This window comes from Passer montanus, unplaced genomic scaffold (genome assembly GCF_014805655.1).
Source record: "Passer montanus isolate IOZ18808 unplaced genomic scaffold, ASM1480565v1 scaffold45, whole genome shotgun sequence".
Taxonomy (NCBI): Eukaryota; Metazoa; Chordata; class Aves; order Passeriformes; family Passeridae; genus Passer; species Passer montanus.
The window spans coordinates 6457417-6471526 of record NW_024369373.1 but is presented as its reverse complement, the minus strand read 5'-3'; the positions used below and the strand labels follow the sequence as shown (position 1 = coordinate 6471526).

The 14110-nt window shown below is 48.4% G+C and overlaps 1 protein-coding gene across 1 annotated transcript in view; it reads left to right on the top strand.

Moving 5' to 3' along the window:
- Positions 1-2632: 2632 nt before the first annotated feature.
- The window catches only part of NECAB2 (N-terminal EF-hand calcium binding protein 2), a 75925-nt gene continuing 64447 nt past the window's right edge, over positions 2633-14110 (top strand). Inside the window, exons 1-2 of the mRNA XM_039721524.1 lie at positions 2633-2848; positions 14054-14078. Coding sequence (XP_039577458.1) covers positions 2651-2848; positions 14054-14078 — 223 coding nt within the window. The 5' untranslated portion in view covers positions 2633-2650. The remainder of the gene's footprint in view (positions 2849-14053; positions 14079-14110) is intronic.

The following is a 14110-nucleotide window of genomic DNA, read 5'->3' as shown; positions in this document are numbered from 1 at the left end:
GGGAAGCAAAATGCCAGCAGGTCAGTGGCTGTGCTGCACGCTGGGCTCTGCTGCCCTTGGTCCTTGCTGGCCTGACCACGCTGAGCCTGCCAGGAGCTGTAATTAATGCTTGCTGCTTTCCCAGGGATGCACTTGCCTGATCTAACTGTGCTCTTTAGTTGCATTCTCTCCCTTCTCTCCTATTAATTCCTGTGCCACTGGATAAAGCTTTCAGGGCAGCCAGTGGCTGTTGGTGGTGCTGCTCTCTCCACTTTTAATGAAATGCAGTAAAGTGTGCTGGATGCCCAGGAGCTGCAGCTGAAGGGGCAAGTAAACCCTGCTGTCTCCACCCGTCCATCACCAGTTTGGTTTTTGGTTTCTTCCTGTGGCCTGGTGGATGCTGGGGTCAGTGCCATGAGCAGCAGCACAGGTGAGAGAGGCTGGCAGAGCCCTGGCTGCAGTTGTGTTTGTTTGCACAGGACAGGCAGTGTCCCCTGTCCCCTGGCAGGAAGCAGGGGATGAGTTTGGCACACAGAGCTCAAGGTGAGCCCTGTGCCTCTGCCCCCACCCTTGGCTGTGGTGTGACATGGGCTGGCACCAGCAGAGAGCTCCTTGCTTTCCTCACCTGGCTCTGATTAGTAGTAACAATCTTCCCACTTTTTCTTCAAAGAGAGACTTCAGCCTCAGGGGAACTGGGGAATAGGCCCAAGTAACACAGCCCAGTACAAATGGTTGGCTTCTTCCTAATGTCTGAATGGCAGAATTTTTTTTTCTATCTTGATCTGTTTAGTAGGAAAAATTAGTATTTCAATGCCACAGAGCTGGTTCTGACATTAGCAAGAAATGGTTTTGACAAAAGCACAGAAATAGCCCCAAACTTGAAATCCAAGTAATGAATCTTCATGGCAAATAGGAAAATCCAAAGAACCTTATTTCTAAATTTATTCAATCAATAGTTTTAATTAGCAAGCATTTATAGTAAACCTAACCTGGATGTGATCAATACAGTCTGATCCAGCCATTCAATGGAGGGCTGTCTAAAGGAGAAAGTAGAATGTGAATAATCTGAGCTTTGTGCAAGTACAAAAGAGCAGAGTAGCTCTGACCATGAGGGGCACAGGAGACTGGCACCAGCTCATGGCAAGGAGGACAAGATGTGGCTTGGCTGGGCTTTGCTGCGAGATGTGACTGGGAATTGAGTGATGGTTGGGTTGTGCACTGCTCTGAGCATCCCTGTGAAAGAGCACAGAGCCATTGAAGTGCTCCACAAGCCATCATAATGCCCTGAAATTCCTGTTTTCCCCCGTGAATTTTGCATTGCTGGAGAAGGAAACCTTGAAAGGCAAGAGCTGGGTGAAATGAGGGGCTCAGCCCTTGGGTGTCCTGACCTACTGCTAGGCTTCTCTGTGCCTCATTTGTTTAAGAGGCTTTTAAGAGCTTCCAGCTATTCTCCATGTACTCCAGCAGAAAGAACTGGGCTCCCACTCACTTTTCTTTGAGCAGCAGCTGAGAGGAAAATGCACATTCCCCACCTGTCACCTCAAACACAGAAAATTCACCCCAATTTACCTGAATACAGATGCGGGATTAGAAGAATAGCTAAAGAACAGCTAAATAATTCCTCCAGGTAGGCTTTTGTGAGGATCTGGGTTCTGATGAACTGCAATGTGTAAGCTCTGTTGAAAGAAACAATTTACTGCTGTTTGTTTCACTGAAGGCAGTGTTGGGCAGGCCCTTTGGAGTGATCCTGCTGCTGCTCAGGCTCAGGGCTCCGTGTGGGAACTGTGCAGTGCTGGCAGGGTGCTGGGCGTGCTGGCTGCTGTGACAGAGCTGTTCAGATCTGGGACGTGGCCCTGCTGGGTCATCAGGTCCTCTAGAGCTGCCTCTGAGAGGGTCTGGTTCCTGCATGTGGGAAAAGCCCCTTGGAGCCTGTGGCTACTCCGGAACTCTGGGGAAACCTCCAAGTTTCTGGGTCTGAGCTCTCCTGCTTTGGTGCCTTTCTCAAACTGGGAGCACCTCCTCAGATGTGGAGTAGGAAATGAAATTATCTAGTGCCATTTTGTCCAGAAGACTTAGTGCCTCTACTGCAGGTCTAAATCTTGCTGATTTAGAGGCTGAAGCTGAGCACAGGAGTATCTCAAAGAAATATCCTCACAATACAGGGTTTATCCTCAGAAATATCCTCAGAATTACAGGGTTAGGAATATTTTCCAGCTGAGCGCTGTGGTTAGTGCTGTAGCCACAGATGCTGAAATACCCCACCTGGAATCTCTGACTATCCATTGAATAGAGGCTTTTTGAAGGAGGCACAGGAGTTCAGGGGCAAGTTTTATTCACTAGCAACAAATTCATTCTCTTCTGCCCTCACAAAGAGCTGCTAAAATCTGCTGTGAGTGTAGAGCGGCTGTGCAGGGGAGAGAACACGGATATAGCTTTTTAGACATAAATCCCTAAAAGGATGCTTTGTGCTGGAGTCTGGGGGGCTGACCTACCCCCACCCCAAAACTGTCCTGCCCCCACCCCAAAACTCCCCCCTTGCTCTTCGGGCTGCGTCCCCCGCGGACCCGCCCGCTGCCCGCCGAGCGGCTGTGCGAGGAGGAGGAGGAGGAGGAGGAGGAGGAGGAGGAGAAGGAGGGGGAGTCCCGGCGGCGGGATGAGGCCGGGCTGAGCGATGTGCGAGCAGGCAGCGCGCTACTGCCGGGCCGGGGTGCAGAAGCTGCTGCGGAAGCCGGCGCCGGCGCTGCGCGGGCTGGACGGGCTGCTGCGCTGGGCGGCCGGCAGGATGGGCGACAAGGGCCTGGCCGACAGGGAGCTGCTGGCCCCGGGGGCCGCCGCCGCCCAGAGGAAGGGCACCTCCGTCATCCTCGATGTGAGTGCTCCCCGCATCCCGCATCCCGGCTCCTGCCTGCCCGCGCCGGCAGCGGGGATGCTCCTGCCCGGGGTGTTCCTGCCCCGGTGCTGAGCTGCCCGGGTGCTGAGCTGCCCAGGGATGCTCCTGCCCAGGGATGCTCCTGCCCGGGGATGCTCCTGCCCGGGTGCTGCACTGCCCCGGGATGCCCCTGCCCGGGTGCTGAGCTGCCCGGGGATGCTCCTGCCCGGGTGCTGCACTGCCCAGGGATGTTCCTGCCCGGGGATGCTCCTGCCCAGGAATGTTCCTGCCCGGGGATGCTCCTGCCCAGGGATGCTCCTGCCCGGACCCGCCGGGCAGGGCTGGAGCCGCTCCTGCAGCCCCCAGCCGGGCGGGCGTGGGTGTCCCGCAGCCGCTCGAGCCCTCGGGACCGCTGTTATTTCCCGGGTCCAGCATCTCCTGGACCAGCTGAGCAGGGGCTGCAGCGCGGTGCTCAGCTTACCTGGATGCTGCACCCCCAGCGGCTCGGCACCAGGGCTGGTCTTGCATCCTGCATCCTCAGCCGGCCGGGCATGGGATGAGCATGGGGTGGGCATGGGGTGCAGCCCAGCTCCTGCATCTCCCGGGCTCCCTGGGTGTAGGGGTGCCCAGATTTAACAACTTCTTTCCAGAGCCTGTGCCAGGGCTGCCTAGGCTATGGGGGTGCAGCCCGGGTCTTGCCCCCGCTTGTCCCGGTGCTGCACAGCTTATCGAGGTGGCCTGCGCCCCCTGTCCCCCTGCCCTGCACTCTCTGGGACAGCTGGGAGAAAGGTTCACCTTGGTTCTGCACCTTCTGGACCCGGCTGGGCATGGGGTGCAGTGTGGGTGCTGCACTTCCCCTCCTGAGCCCTGCACCGTTTTTTACCGGATGGGCACAGAGATGTCGCCTGTGTCCTTCTCCTTGGCAGGATTCTGAACTCTCGGGGCTGGCTGGCACTGGGGTGCCCTGTTCCCTGCACCCTCTGGACGGGCTGAGCGTGGGTGTGCACCTCAGTTCTGCAGCCCTTTTCCCAGGTCCTGCATCTGAGGATGCACTGTAGGTCTTTAATCCTGGTTTGGGGGGCTGCTGGGGATGTGCTCAGTGCCTCGATTGCTGTATTTATAGACATTCTGATTAGGGAGCTACCGAGGCTGTCTGCACTTAAATGAATTGGGAGAATGGGGTGGAATCAGCCGGAGTGCAAATGGTGTAATTACAGTCTTTTTGCAGCATCCAGTAATTAAATACACAGATCCTCTGTTTTGCTATCTCCTAGCTTAAAAAAAAAAAATAAATTAAAAAAAGAAGTAATGAATGCAAAATAAACTAGTGAAGCATTGGCTGTAGTAAAGGATAACTCATGCTCTCCTCAGAGATAGGATAGGCAGTAGTAGCTCTTCAAGGCAAGCCCTTACGTTTTGTAAATAATTTGCTGAGCCCGTAGGCACTGGCGTGGGCTGGAGAGTCTGAAACTCCTTCCAGCTCTGAGCACCCTGAGCTGAGAGGCATTTTGGTTCCCTGAGGAACTGTTGTCTCTAGAGGGTTGCCAAAAGCAGCTCAGAGAGCAGAGCACCTGGTGGATGATCCTGCCCGTGGAAGGGGCTGCAGGTGGGCAGCTGCAGCCTGGGGGAGCGAGCTTGGGGAAACAGAAAGGACAAGTGCAACTCACACCCTTATGTCTTTTAAGTTAACTTGTTCAGGATGGAGTTCCTGGTTTGTTTGTTGGTTTTTTTTTTCCTTCTATTTTTTATTGTTTTGGTTTTGTCTTGTGTTGTTTTTTAATCTGTCCTGAAATTGCCAAAATTTTTACAATCATTTGGAATCTGAGTTTCAGAGCACGAATGCAATTAGGAAGCAGCATTAAATTTATGTAAGAGATTTCCTGAGTTAGGAGTGTTTTGGCACCAAAATGGTGTCTTATCCATTCAATTTTACTATCTTTGAGTGATTTTTTTTTTTTTCACTTTGAGCTTCGAGATTAGGAAAAGAGCCATGAACTTTCAGAATGGGAAACACAGTAGAGCATTGTATTATTTCAGAGGGAAGTACAATAGAGCTGGGCGTGCAGTTCCTGATCATTTTTCCCTTTCACAATGGTACTGGGAGCCCTTTCTCACCTGCTCAAAGTAGAAATGGATTCTGGAAATGTAAGATTTGAGAGCTTAGGGGTTTTTTTCCCCCTCCTTTCTTAGAACTTCATTTTCTCTTTTTTCTCCAGGCACAATAGCAAAGCCAATTGAAGCTGTGGCTTCGCTGTAATGGGCTCTTCAAGTGCACTGCGAGACCCCCCTTTCGTACAAAGGGTTTAAACAGGGAACACCTATTTAGCTTAATTTTCACACATTAGCATGAAAGTAACAAGCATCCCACTGAATGCTCAGGGATGATAACCTGTTTTCCATTTAACTCCTTCACATTTTTGCTGATGGATGTGCTGGGGAAGCAGTGAGTCCCAGCCATGCAGCAGTGCAGCTTCTCCATGGGGGAGGAAGAAGTAAAAGACCTGTAAGATTTTATGTTTAGCTAACACGTTTCCATGAGCTGGTGTGCTATGTGGGCAGTTTCTTGGGGGCTGGGGGAAGAGAGGAAAGCTTGGGCTTGGTTATGAATTAGATAAAATGTTTTTGACACTAATAGTACCTTAGTCACTCCTTCTTCCTCTTCTGGCTTTCTTTTAGTTCATCCATGCCCAGTGTTCCTGTTCTGACTCCTCCATGAGGGTGTCTGGAGTGTCAGAACAAACTTCCCTGTGCTCTTTCCACCAAAGAAACACAACTGTGCTGTTGTGGACAAAACTGAGAGCTGAAGAGGAACAAAACACAACAAGGGGCTAAGATGTCTTCTGCCATCAGCCTGGCTACTGCCACTTGGAGGATCTTAACTTTGGGCTGGCTTCTGTGCTTTCCTTTTACTTTGCCTCTGGCCTTTTAGGTAAAGGATTAAAAAGGTTGAATGGTGTTTACTAGTTCAGCTCGAATGAATGAATGAATGAATGGTCAGCTCTTACATTGGTCAAATCATCATAAGGGGTTGAGTTTGGGCAAGGGCTCTGTACCCATCCTGTGCCCACCCTCAGGCGCCTTCTCTGGGTCTGCTCCAGCTGCAGGAGCCCACGGCTCAGGGCTGGCAGCATGTGCAATCTGCAGCAGGTATTCCCACTCCCAGCACAGGATTTCTGATGCTTTCTGCATCCCACCAGGACAAACCCCCTGTACTAAAAACTGCCACAGAGCTGCTCCAGCCCACAAGAGGAGATGGTGGCATTTCCACTCTAGAACAAATCCTCAGTGTCTCAATGCTTACAAAAAGGAGGATATATTATGTGGGTGAATATTCTCTGTGGGTAAGCCAAAGTGAGATTGTATTTGCTGAGTGTGAATGAGTGCATGTGCAACACAGAGCTGAGGTGGATGGCCCTGGAGGTGAGGAAATGTCTGTGCAGGTGCTGTTCTCTCTGGGAGCACTTCAGAGCTGCCTGATCTGCTGTCCTTGCTCACCTGCTCCTGCCAAAAGCCTGTGTTGACAGCAGGGGTGTGAACTGCAGAGCACCTGAGGCCGGGTCAGTCACAGCAGCTGCAGGTGAAGATGCTCAGTCTTTTCCACAGCTCATCTCCTGCTTGGCATCTAAAGTAAGGATCAGCCTTGGTTAGGAATGGGACTGGGAGCCCCAAGCTGCACTGGCCTCCCTGCCTCCTTTATTGCCAACAGGGACTAAAGGCATTGATTTTTGGCTTTATTTTAAATACTCCTGAAGAACAGGATTCCATTCATTTCAAGCTTTCTGTTTTATCCACCCTGTCTTTTGCTGAAAACTAATTTTGACCTTTATCTGATTTTTTTATTCTTTGACAGAAAGATAATTTCAAATCCATCTCTCATTCTTACGGCTTCTCTTGCAATGTCAGTTACGTGGCCAAATCTGGTTTGTGCTTCTTCAGCCCCATGGGATTGAGTGAGGTGTCTGGTTGTGCCAATGGTGCGTTTCCAAATGTACATCCAGAACTGTCATTTCCACCCGTTCTGTCAATGACAGATTTCCAGTGCAGCCTTTAACAGCAAGGCTCTTGCAGCCACAAGAATCCCAGGGTCCCTTCTCACTCCTCTTCTGCTTTGACCTTTTTTTCCTTCTGTATCCATTTTGTTTGTTGGGGCTTTTTTTCAAGGTATTTCCACCCGTTCTGTCAATGACAGATTTCCAGTGCAGCCTTTAACAGCAAGGCTCTTGCAGCCACAAGAATCCCAGGGTCCCTTCTCACTCCTCTTCTGTTTTGACCTTTTTTCTTCTGTTTTCATTTTGTTTGTTGGGTTTTTTTCCAAGGCTGCTTCATTCCCCTTCCTTTGTCCTTGTTTACCTTCTCCCTGTGGGTGAACTGGGAGGGCTATTTTCCTCCTCCTTTATCCTCCCTTTGTGAAGCCCATGGTTTGATATCTTCCCTTGAGCTGTACCTGCAGGCACAGCTGGAGAGGAGGGCCAGGGCAGGCCAGGCTCTCTTCCTTCAGGAGCTGCTCACTGCCAGGTGCAGGATCACACAGGAGAGTCCATCCCTTCTCCTCTGATCTCCAGGGCTTTGCAAGTGGGTGCTCGAAATGAAGCTGAACAGAAAAGTAACTTCTAGTGCTGAACATCAGCAGGTCAGAACATCAGATGCAGCTCTTACCTTTCTCATGCAACTTTAATTTAGGACAGCTTGGTGAAGTCTAAAGAGAAGGTAAGAGTGTAAGCAGAGGCTGGGACATGGTGTCAGCTGCTCTCCTCTTGGGGAGGAAGGGAAAAAGAAAAAGGATCTGCTTTGAAGTGGGAAAATGCCCAGAGACCTGGAGCTCTGCAGCAGCTTTGCTTTGTGGGGAACCAGTGCAGGTGGGACAGTATTTCTACACCAATGGCATATTCCCTACTGAAACACAAAATAAAACCTTTCTCATTGCATGGGGAACATTCATGAACCTCAGGATGTCCAAAGACATAGTCTGTAGTGACAAAGCTTCAGGTCATTATTTTCTCACATTTTCACCAGAAATAGCAACAGAGAGAGGCTTCAGGAGAGGAGATTCCTACTGGTGCCTCAAGTTTGAGAGGTAAAGGCCATACCTGATATAAAGCCTTGTCTCAGCTCCAAATGAAGTGTCAAGACTTCTAGGGAGAGGCACAGAAAGCCAGTACAGGAATGCAGGAACATAGTATGAGGATCAATAATATTTTTAGGTCTATGTGGGTCTCTGGATGCCTTCTCATCCATAGGCTTTCCTCATGCATGAGACATGATTATGTTTGTCCTCTATTCTGCACCCAGATTATGATAGAAAACAGAATTTCAGCTCAGCTGCTTCTATTTTAAATCAACATCTTATTAACCTGGTGAAGGGATTATAAACTCCACAAACCTTTAATAATTCTTGGACTTATTAGGGGAGTGCTATTGTGAATTTAATAAAATTCGTGAGAAAACCTTCATTAAGGAGCCTCTAGTGTGGCATGTTCTCATCCAGGAGCTTTGAGAAGGCAGAACCAAATGTTTAAATTTGAAAACATAATATTTTTTTTTCAAGTTTATTATTACCACCAGGGTTTTGAATTGCTTACTTCTGGCAGTTAAATATCTGTAGTAGCCATTTGAGAGTATAGCAAAAACATACATTTAGAGAAAACCTATTGGAAATCTTGACAAAAGTTCTTTGCTCTAGAGAAAATAGTGTTTATATTCATCCAAAGCACTGGTAAATGGGTTAAGTATGCCACAGACAGCAAACTGCATGCATTGCCTGTATAAATCCTATGAAATGGGTTAATGCCCATATTGTGGGCATCCTGTGGGCTCGCTGTGACTTAGCCTGTGCTCCAGGAGCTTTGCCTAAAAGCTTCAAAGCACAGCTGATGGGGGAGATGCTTGCTGCGGTGCTTGAAGTGGATAATTCTCAGTTCCCACCTGAGATCCGTGCTCTGCCCCCTCGGTGGGGAGCAGGGGGTGATGGAGCGGAAGGAGCATCCCTGGCCAGGCTGAGCGCTGCTCCGAGCCCCTGGGACACTCCTGGGCCACGTGCAGCACAGCAAGCCAACTGCTGCCGAGGGCCTGGCAGGACAGGGCACTTCTCCATCCATATTTCATTAGCTCCTCTCTCGCTGACCTCCAGAGCTGCTGCCTGGGCAGAGCCTGAGTGGCTTTGCTGCTGGGAGGGGATGGAGCTGCTGGCAGAGCAGCCGTGGGCTGGATGGCTCTGCAGCCTCTGCCTTGGGGATGACACAGCAGCCTCACTGGTGCTCCCTTCTTCTGGAGCTGTCACTGCCCCCAGCTCCCTGGGAGCCTGGCACCATTATGGGTTTGCCCTCTGGCCCATAGGGAAGCTGTGAGGGCTCTGGTTTCCCTTCCATCCCCAGATCCTACAGCTTTCCCTTATGGAAAGCCCACCACCTCCTTCCCACGGTGGAACACCTAACCCAAGACCTGAGCAGAGGGTGTCTTTGGGCTGTGTGGGGGAGGGCACTCTGCTGAGCCAGAACATAAATCCCGGGTCTTCACAGCAGCAGCATTTTTGGCAGCACTGCCAAGCTATCACAGACTATATTACATCTTTATCAGCCTCCCGATGCTCATTCCAGAGCTCATACCTTGATGCAGTGCCTGCCTGTGCTGACAGATGACTTTGTCTTAAATTGTTTTTTCCCTCCAGGTGTCCTAGTTTATTTTTTTTTTAATGTGTGCAAATTTTAGGTGGTTCAATTAAGTTGAAAGAATAAATCCTGCTCATTAGCAATAAAAAAGCCAAGCAGCTTGGTCTTGTAGAATAAACTTTGATAAGTGACACAGCTGATGTGATCTTTCATCAACACATCAACATGTTCATTTACTAATAGTCTGGAAGAGTTAAAGCCCTAAAATATTCACACAGTGAAGCTGGATGTAAATACTTCAATTTCTAAACATTTCTTCCATTTTTTTTCCCTGTTGCTCCAAGTATTCCTTGCAAAGTAAACAGCTCCATGGAGCAGAGCACTGCAGATTGAGCCTTTCTTCCATTTTAATCTACGTTTTGCTTATTGGTTTTGCTTTCCCTTCTCCCTCTGCCAGCTGTGCTTGGTGGGATGGTGATCTCCCATGGGACCTTAGGACAGGCATTGCTCCTGCTGTGTTGGGCTGGCTGTAATACCTTGGTTTCAAAGCAGTGGGAAGAGCAACAGAAGGATGTGTTCATGAAACGAAAAGCCCAGAAATAATCAGCATCCAGGAAGAGAAGAGCCATATAAAGCCTTGTCTCAGCTCCAAATGAAGTGTCAAGACTTGTAGGGAGAGGCACAGAAAGCCAGTACAGGAATGCAGGAACATAGTATGAGGATCAATAATATTTTTAGGTCTATGTGGGTCTCTGGATGCCTTCTCATCCATAGGCTTTCCTCATGCATGAGACATGATTATGTTTGTCCTCTATTCTGCACCCAGATTATGATAGAAAACAGAATTTCAGCTCAGCTGCTTCTATTTTAAATCAACATCTTATTAACCTGGTGAAGGGATTATAAACTCCACAAACCTTTAATAATTCTTGGACTTATTAGGGGAGTGCTATTGTGAATTTAATAAAATTCGTGAGAAAACCTTCATTAAGGAGCCTCTAGTGTGGCATGTTCTCATCCAGGAGCTTTGAGAAGGCAGAACCAAATGTTTAAATTTGAAAACATAATATTTTTTTTTCAAGTTTATTATTACCACCAGGGTTTTGAATTGCTTACTTCTGGCAGTTAAATATCTGTAGTAGCCATTTGAGAGTATAGCAAAAACATACATTTAGAGAAAACCTATTGGAAATCTTGACAAAAGTTCTTTGCTCTAGAGAAAATAGTGTTTATATTCATCCAAAGCACTGGTAAATGGGTTAAGTATGCCACAGACAGCAAACTGCATGCATTGCCTGTATAAATCCTATGAAATGGGTTAATGCCCATATTGTGGGCATCCTGTGGGCTCGCTGTGACTTAGCCTGTGCTCCAGGAGCTTTGCCTAAAAGCTTCAAAGCACAGCTGATGGGGGAGATGCTTGCTGCGGTGCTTGAAGTGGATAATTCTCAGTTCCCACCTGAGATCCGTGCTCTGCCCCCTCGGTGGGGAGCAGGGGGTGATGGAGCGGAAGGAGCATCCCTGGCCAGGCTGAGCGCTGCTCCGAGCCCCTGGGACACTCCTGGGCCACGTGCAGCACAGCAAGCCAACTGCTGCCGAGGGCCTGGCAGGACAGGGCACTTCTCCATCCATATTTCATTAGCTCCTCTCTCGCTGACCTCCAGAGCTGCTGCCTGGGCAGAGCCTGAGTGGCTTTGCTGCTGGGAGGGGATGGAGCTGCTGGCAGAGCAGCCGTGGGCTGGATGGCTCTGCAGCCTCTGCCTTGGGGATGACACAGCAGCCTCACTGGTGCTCCCTTCCTCTGGAGCTGTCACTGCCCCCAGCTCCCTGGGAGCCTGGCACCATTATGGGTTTGCCCTCTGGCCCATAGGGAAGCTGTGAGGGCTCTGGTTTCCCTTCCATCCCCAGATCCTACAGCTTTCCCTTATGGAAAGCCCACCACCTCCTTCCCACGGTGGAACACCTAACCCAAGACCTGAGCAGAGGGTGTCTTTGGGCTGTGTGGGGGAGGGCACTCTGCTGAGCCAGAACATAAATCCCGGGTCTTCACAGCAGCAGCATTTTTGGCAGCACTGCCAAGCTATCACAGACTATATTACATCTTTATCAGCCTCCCGATGCTCATTCCAGAGCTCATACCTTGATGCAGTGCCTGCCTGTGCTGACAGATGACTTTGTCTTAAATTGTTTTTTCCCTCCAGGTGTCCTAGTTTATTTATTTTTTTTTTAATGTGTGCAAATTTTAGGTGGTTCAATTAAGTTGAAAGAATAAATCCTGCTCATTAGCAATAAAAAAGCCAAGCAGCTTGGTCTTGTAGAATAAACTTTGATAAGTGACACAGCTGATGTGATCTTTCATCAACACATCAACATGTTCATTTACTAATAGTCTGGAAGAGTTAAAGCCCTAAAATATTCACACAGTGAAGCTGGATGTAAATACTTCAATTTCTAAACATTTCTTCCATTTTTTTTTCCCTGTTGCTCCAAGTATTCCTTGCAAAGTAAACAGCTCCATGGAGCAGAGCACTGCAGATTGAGCCTTTCTTCCATTTTAATCTACATTTTGCTTATTGGTTTTGCCTTCCCCTTCTCCCTCTGCCAGCTGTGCTTAGTGGGATGGTGATCTCCCATGGGACCTTAGGACAGGCATTGCTCCTGCTGTGTTGGGCTGGCTGTAATACCTTGGTTTCAAAGCAGTGGGAAGAGCAACAGAAGGATGTGTTGAGGAAACGAAAAGCCCATAAATAATCAGCATCCAGGAAGAGAAGAGCCTCATCTGGAAGTGCCCATGGGGAGTGAGGATTTGGGGTGTCCAAGCCATGAAAAGAGGAATATTTCATACAGTGGGCAGGGCACACTGAGCACAGGTGAGGGATGTGTGCTAAAGCCACGCAGCTTGCTGGGGTCCTGCTGGGATTTATTCCTTCTTCCCATGGACAAGCCATGACTGGCTGGCCTTTCAAAACCCAAATTTAACATCAATGAAATCTGTAAGTGTGGAGAGAGGTTGGATTTTCCCTCCAAAACCTTCTAATTGCTCTAAAAAAAATGGAGGTCAGCACAGGAGGAGTTTTGATGTGGCCACAAGCTGAAATCCTTGCAGGCAGTTTCTGTCACTCCCAACACTTTGGTTTGGCTCAGGCAGAGGGGTTTTACCTCTGCTGAAGTACCATAAAGTCCTGCTTTGACTCTGCCCCAGGCTGCATAGCCTCACAAGGACTTTGGACAAAAGAATGATTAATGTTCCTTAATTAAGCCATATTCAGTGAAATAGTATATTCTGCAATTCAATTTGTCTCTTGGGGTTCTTGTTTTGTGCAGCAATTTCTCTTCTGATATTTTTTTTTATTTAATGGTTTTGTGACCCAGAAAATATGAGATTCTATTTTATGGCTGACTCTGATCTGTCTTGCTGGTGCTTTTATTCACTCCTCAGGGAAATTTCTTTGTACAACTAAAATCTCTGTTCTTGCTCAAATTAATAGGGTCAGGCCTGAAGAGATGATGAGAATATTTTACCTTTCCTGCCCATGTTAATTTTTTGGTAATTTATGGCCAACCTGTGCTAGTGGCCATTTTTGGCAGGCACCTGTAAGTCTCCAGCCTTTGCACAGGCCTTTTGCTATTAATTGCATTTTGTTGGCAAGATCAATAGAGCAAAACAGCACAGCCCCAGAGAAGGAGGTGAAGGATGTAATTTAGGGATGCAGAAGTCATGCAAAACACAAGCAGGATGGCAGGGGTGACAAAGTAGAAGTTTTGCAAAACAAAGATATTGGGCTTACTCAAAAGGGGGGTTTGAGGAACAGCCACCTACAAAGGACACCAGATGTTGAAGATGGACCCCATAAGAAGATTTTTAAGAGGTGTGACTAGAAGTAATACATATGCTTCAAGCAAGTGGGGTTAGCTAATGAATGTGTAATCAGTGTGTGTGGTTAAAAACTCAATTAGAGCAAGGGCCCTTCAAGTGACCAGCTGATTTTGCTATCAGTGTTAGGGGAAAATTCCTCAGATGGGACTGGTGAAAAAATTGCAGTTGTGTCTGCTCTCTTTCTCCCTGGCAATTCTACAGTACTACACATTATGGCAATTTTTTTTCTTCTGAAATGGCTATTTGATTCCTCTCTGTGGGCTCTTCCTCCACTCTGTAGTTTTAAGTCTAAATATAATCTCCTTCCCACGCAGGAGACTTGCTTTAAAAAAATGTTGTAAATAATTTTTTTTTTTTCAGAAGTGCAGAGCTGTGAAACTTGGTTTAAAAGATTTTATTGACTCCAGAGAAATTGTCTGGACTGCACAGCTGTTGGGATTTTTTTTTAGTGTGTGTTTTTCTGGTGTTGGATTCATGGTTTCAGCTTTCCTAAGTGAGGGAGGTGCTGGAAGTGCTAAAAGCATTTCCACCAGTAGTTCCAGGGGGGAGATGAGCTGAGCCTTGGGCAGGGTGAGCTCAGTGAAGCCCCTGGGCTGGGTCTTGAGGGGCTGGAGCACCTGAACCTGCCCTGAGTGTGGGGCTGAGCGTGGTCCTGGTGCAAAGGGCTTCACCCCCATGCTGGACAGCCTAGTAAACACATTTCTCTCTCTCTTTCAATTCTAGATTTTCAGAAGAGCTGACAAAAATGGTAAGTCTGTGCATTCATACTTCACATTTCTT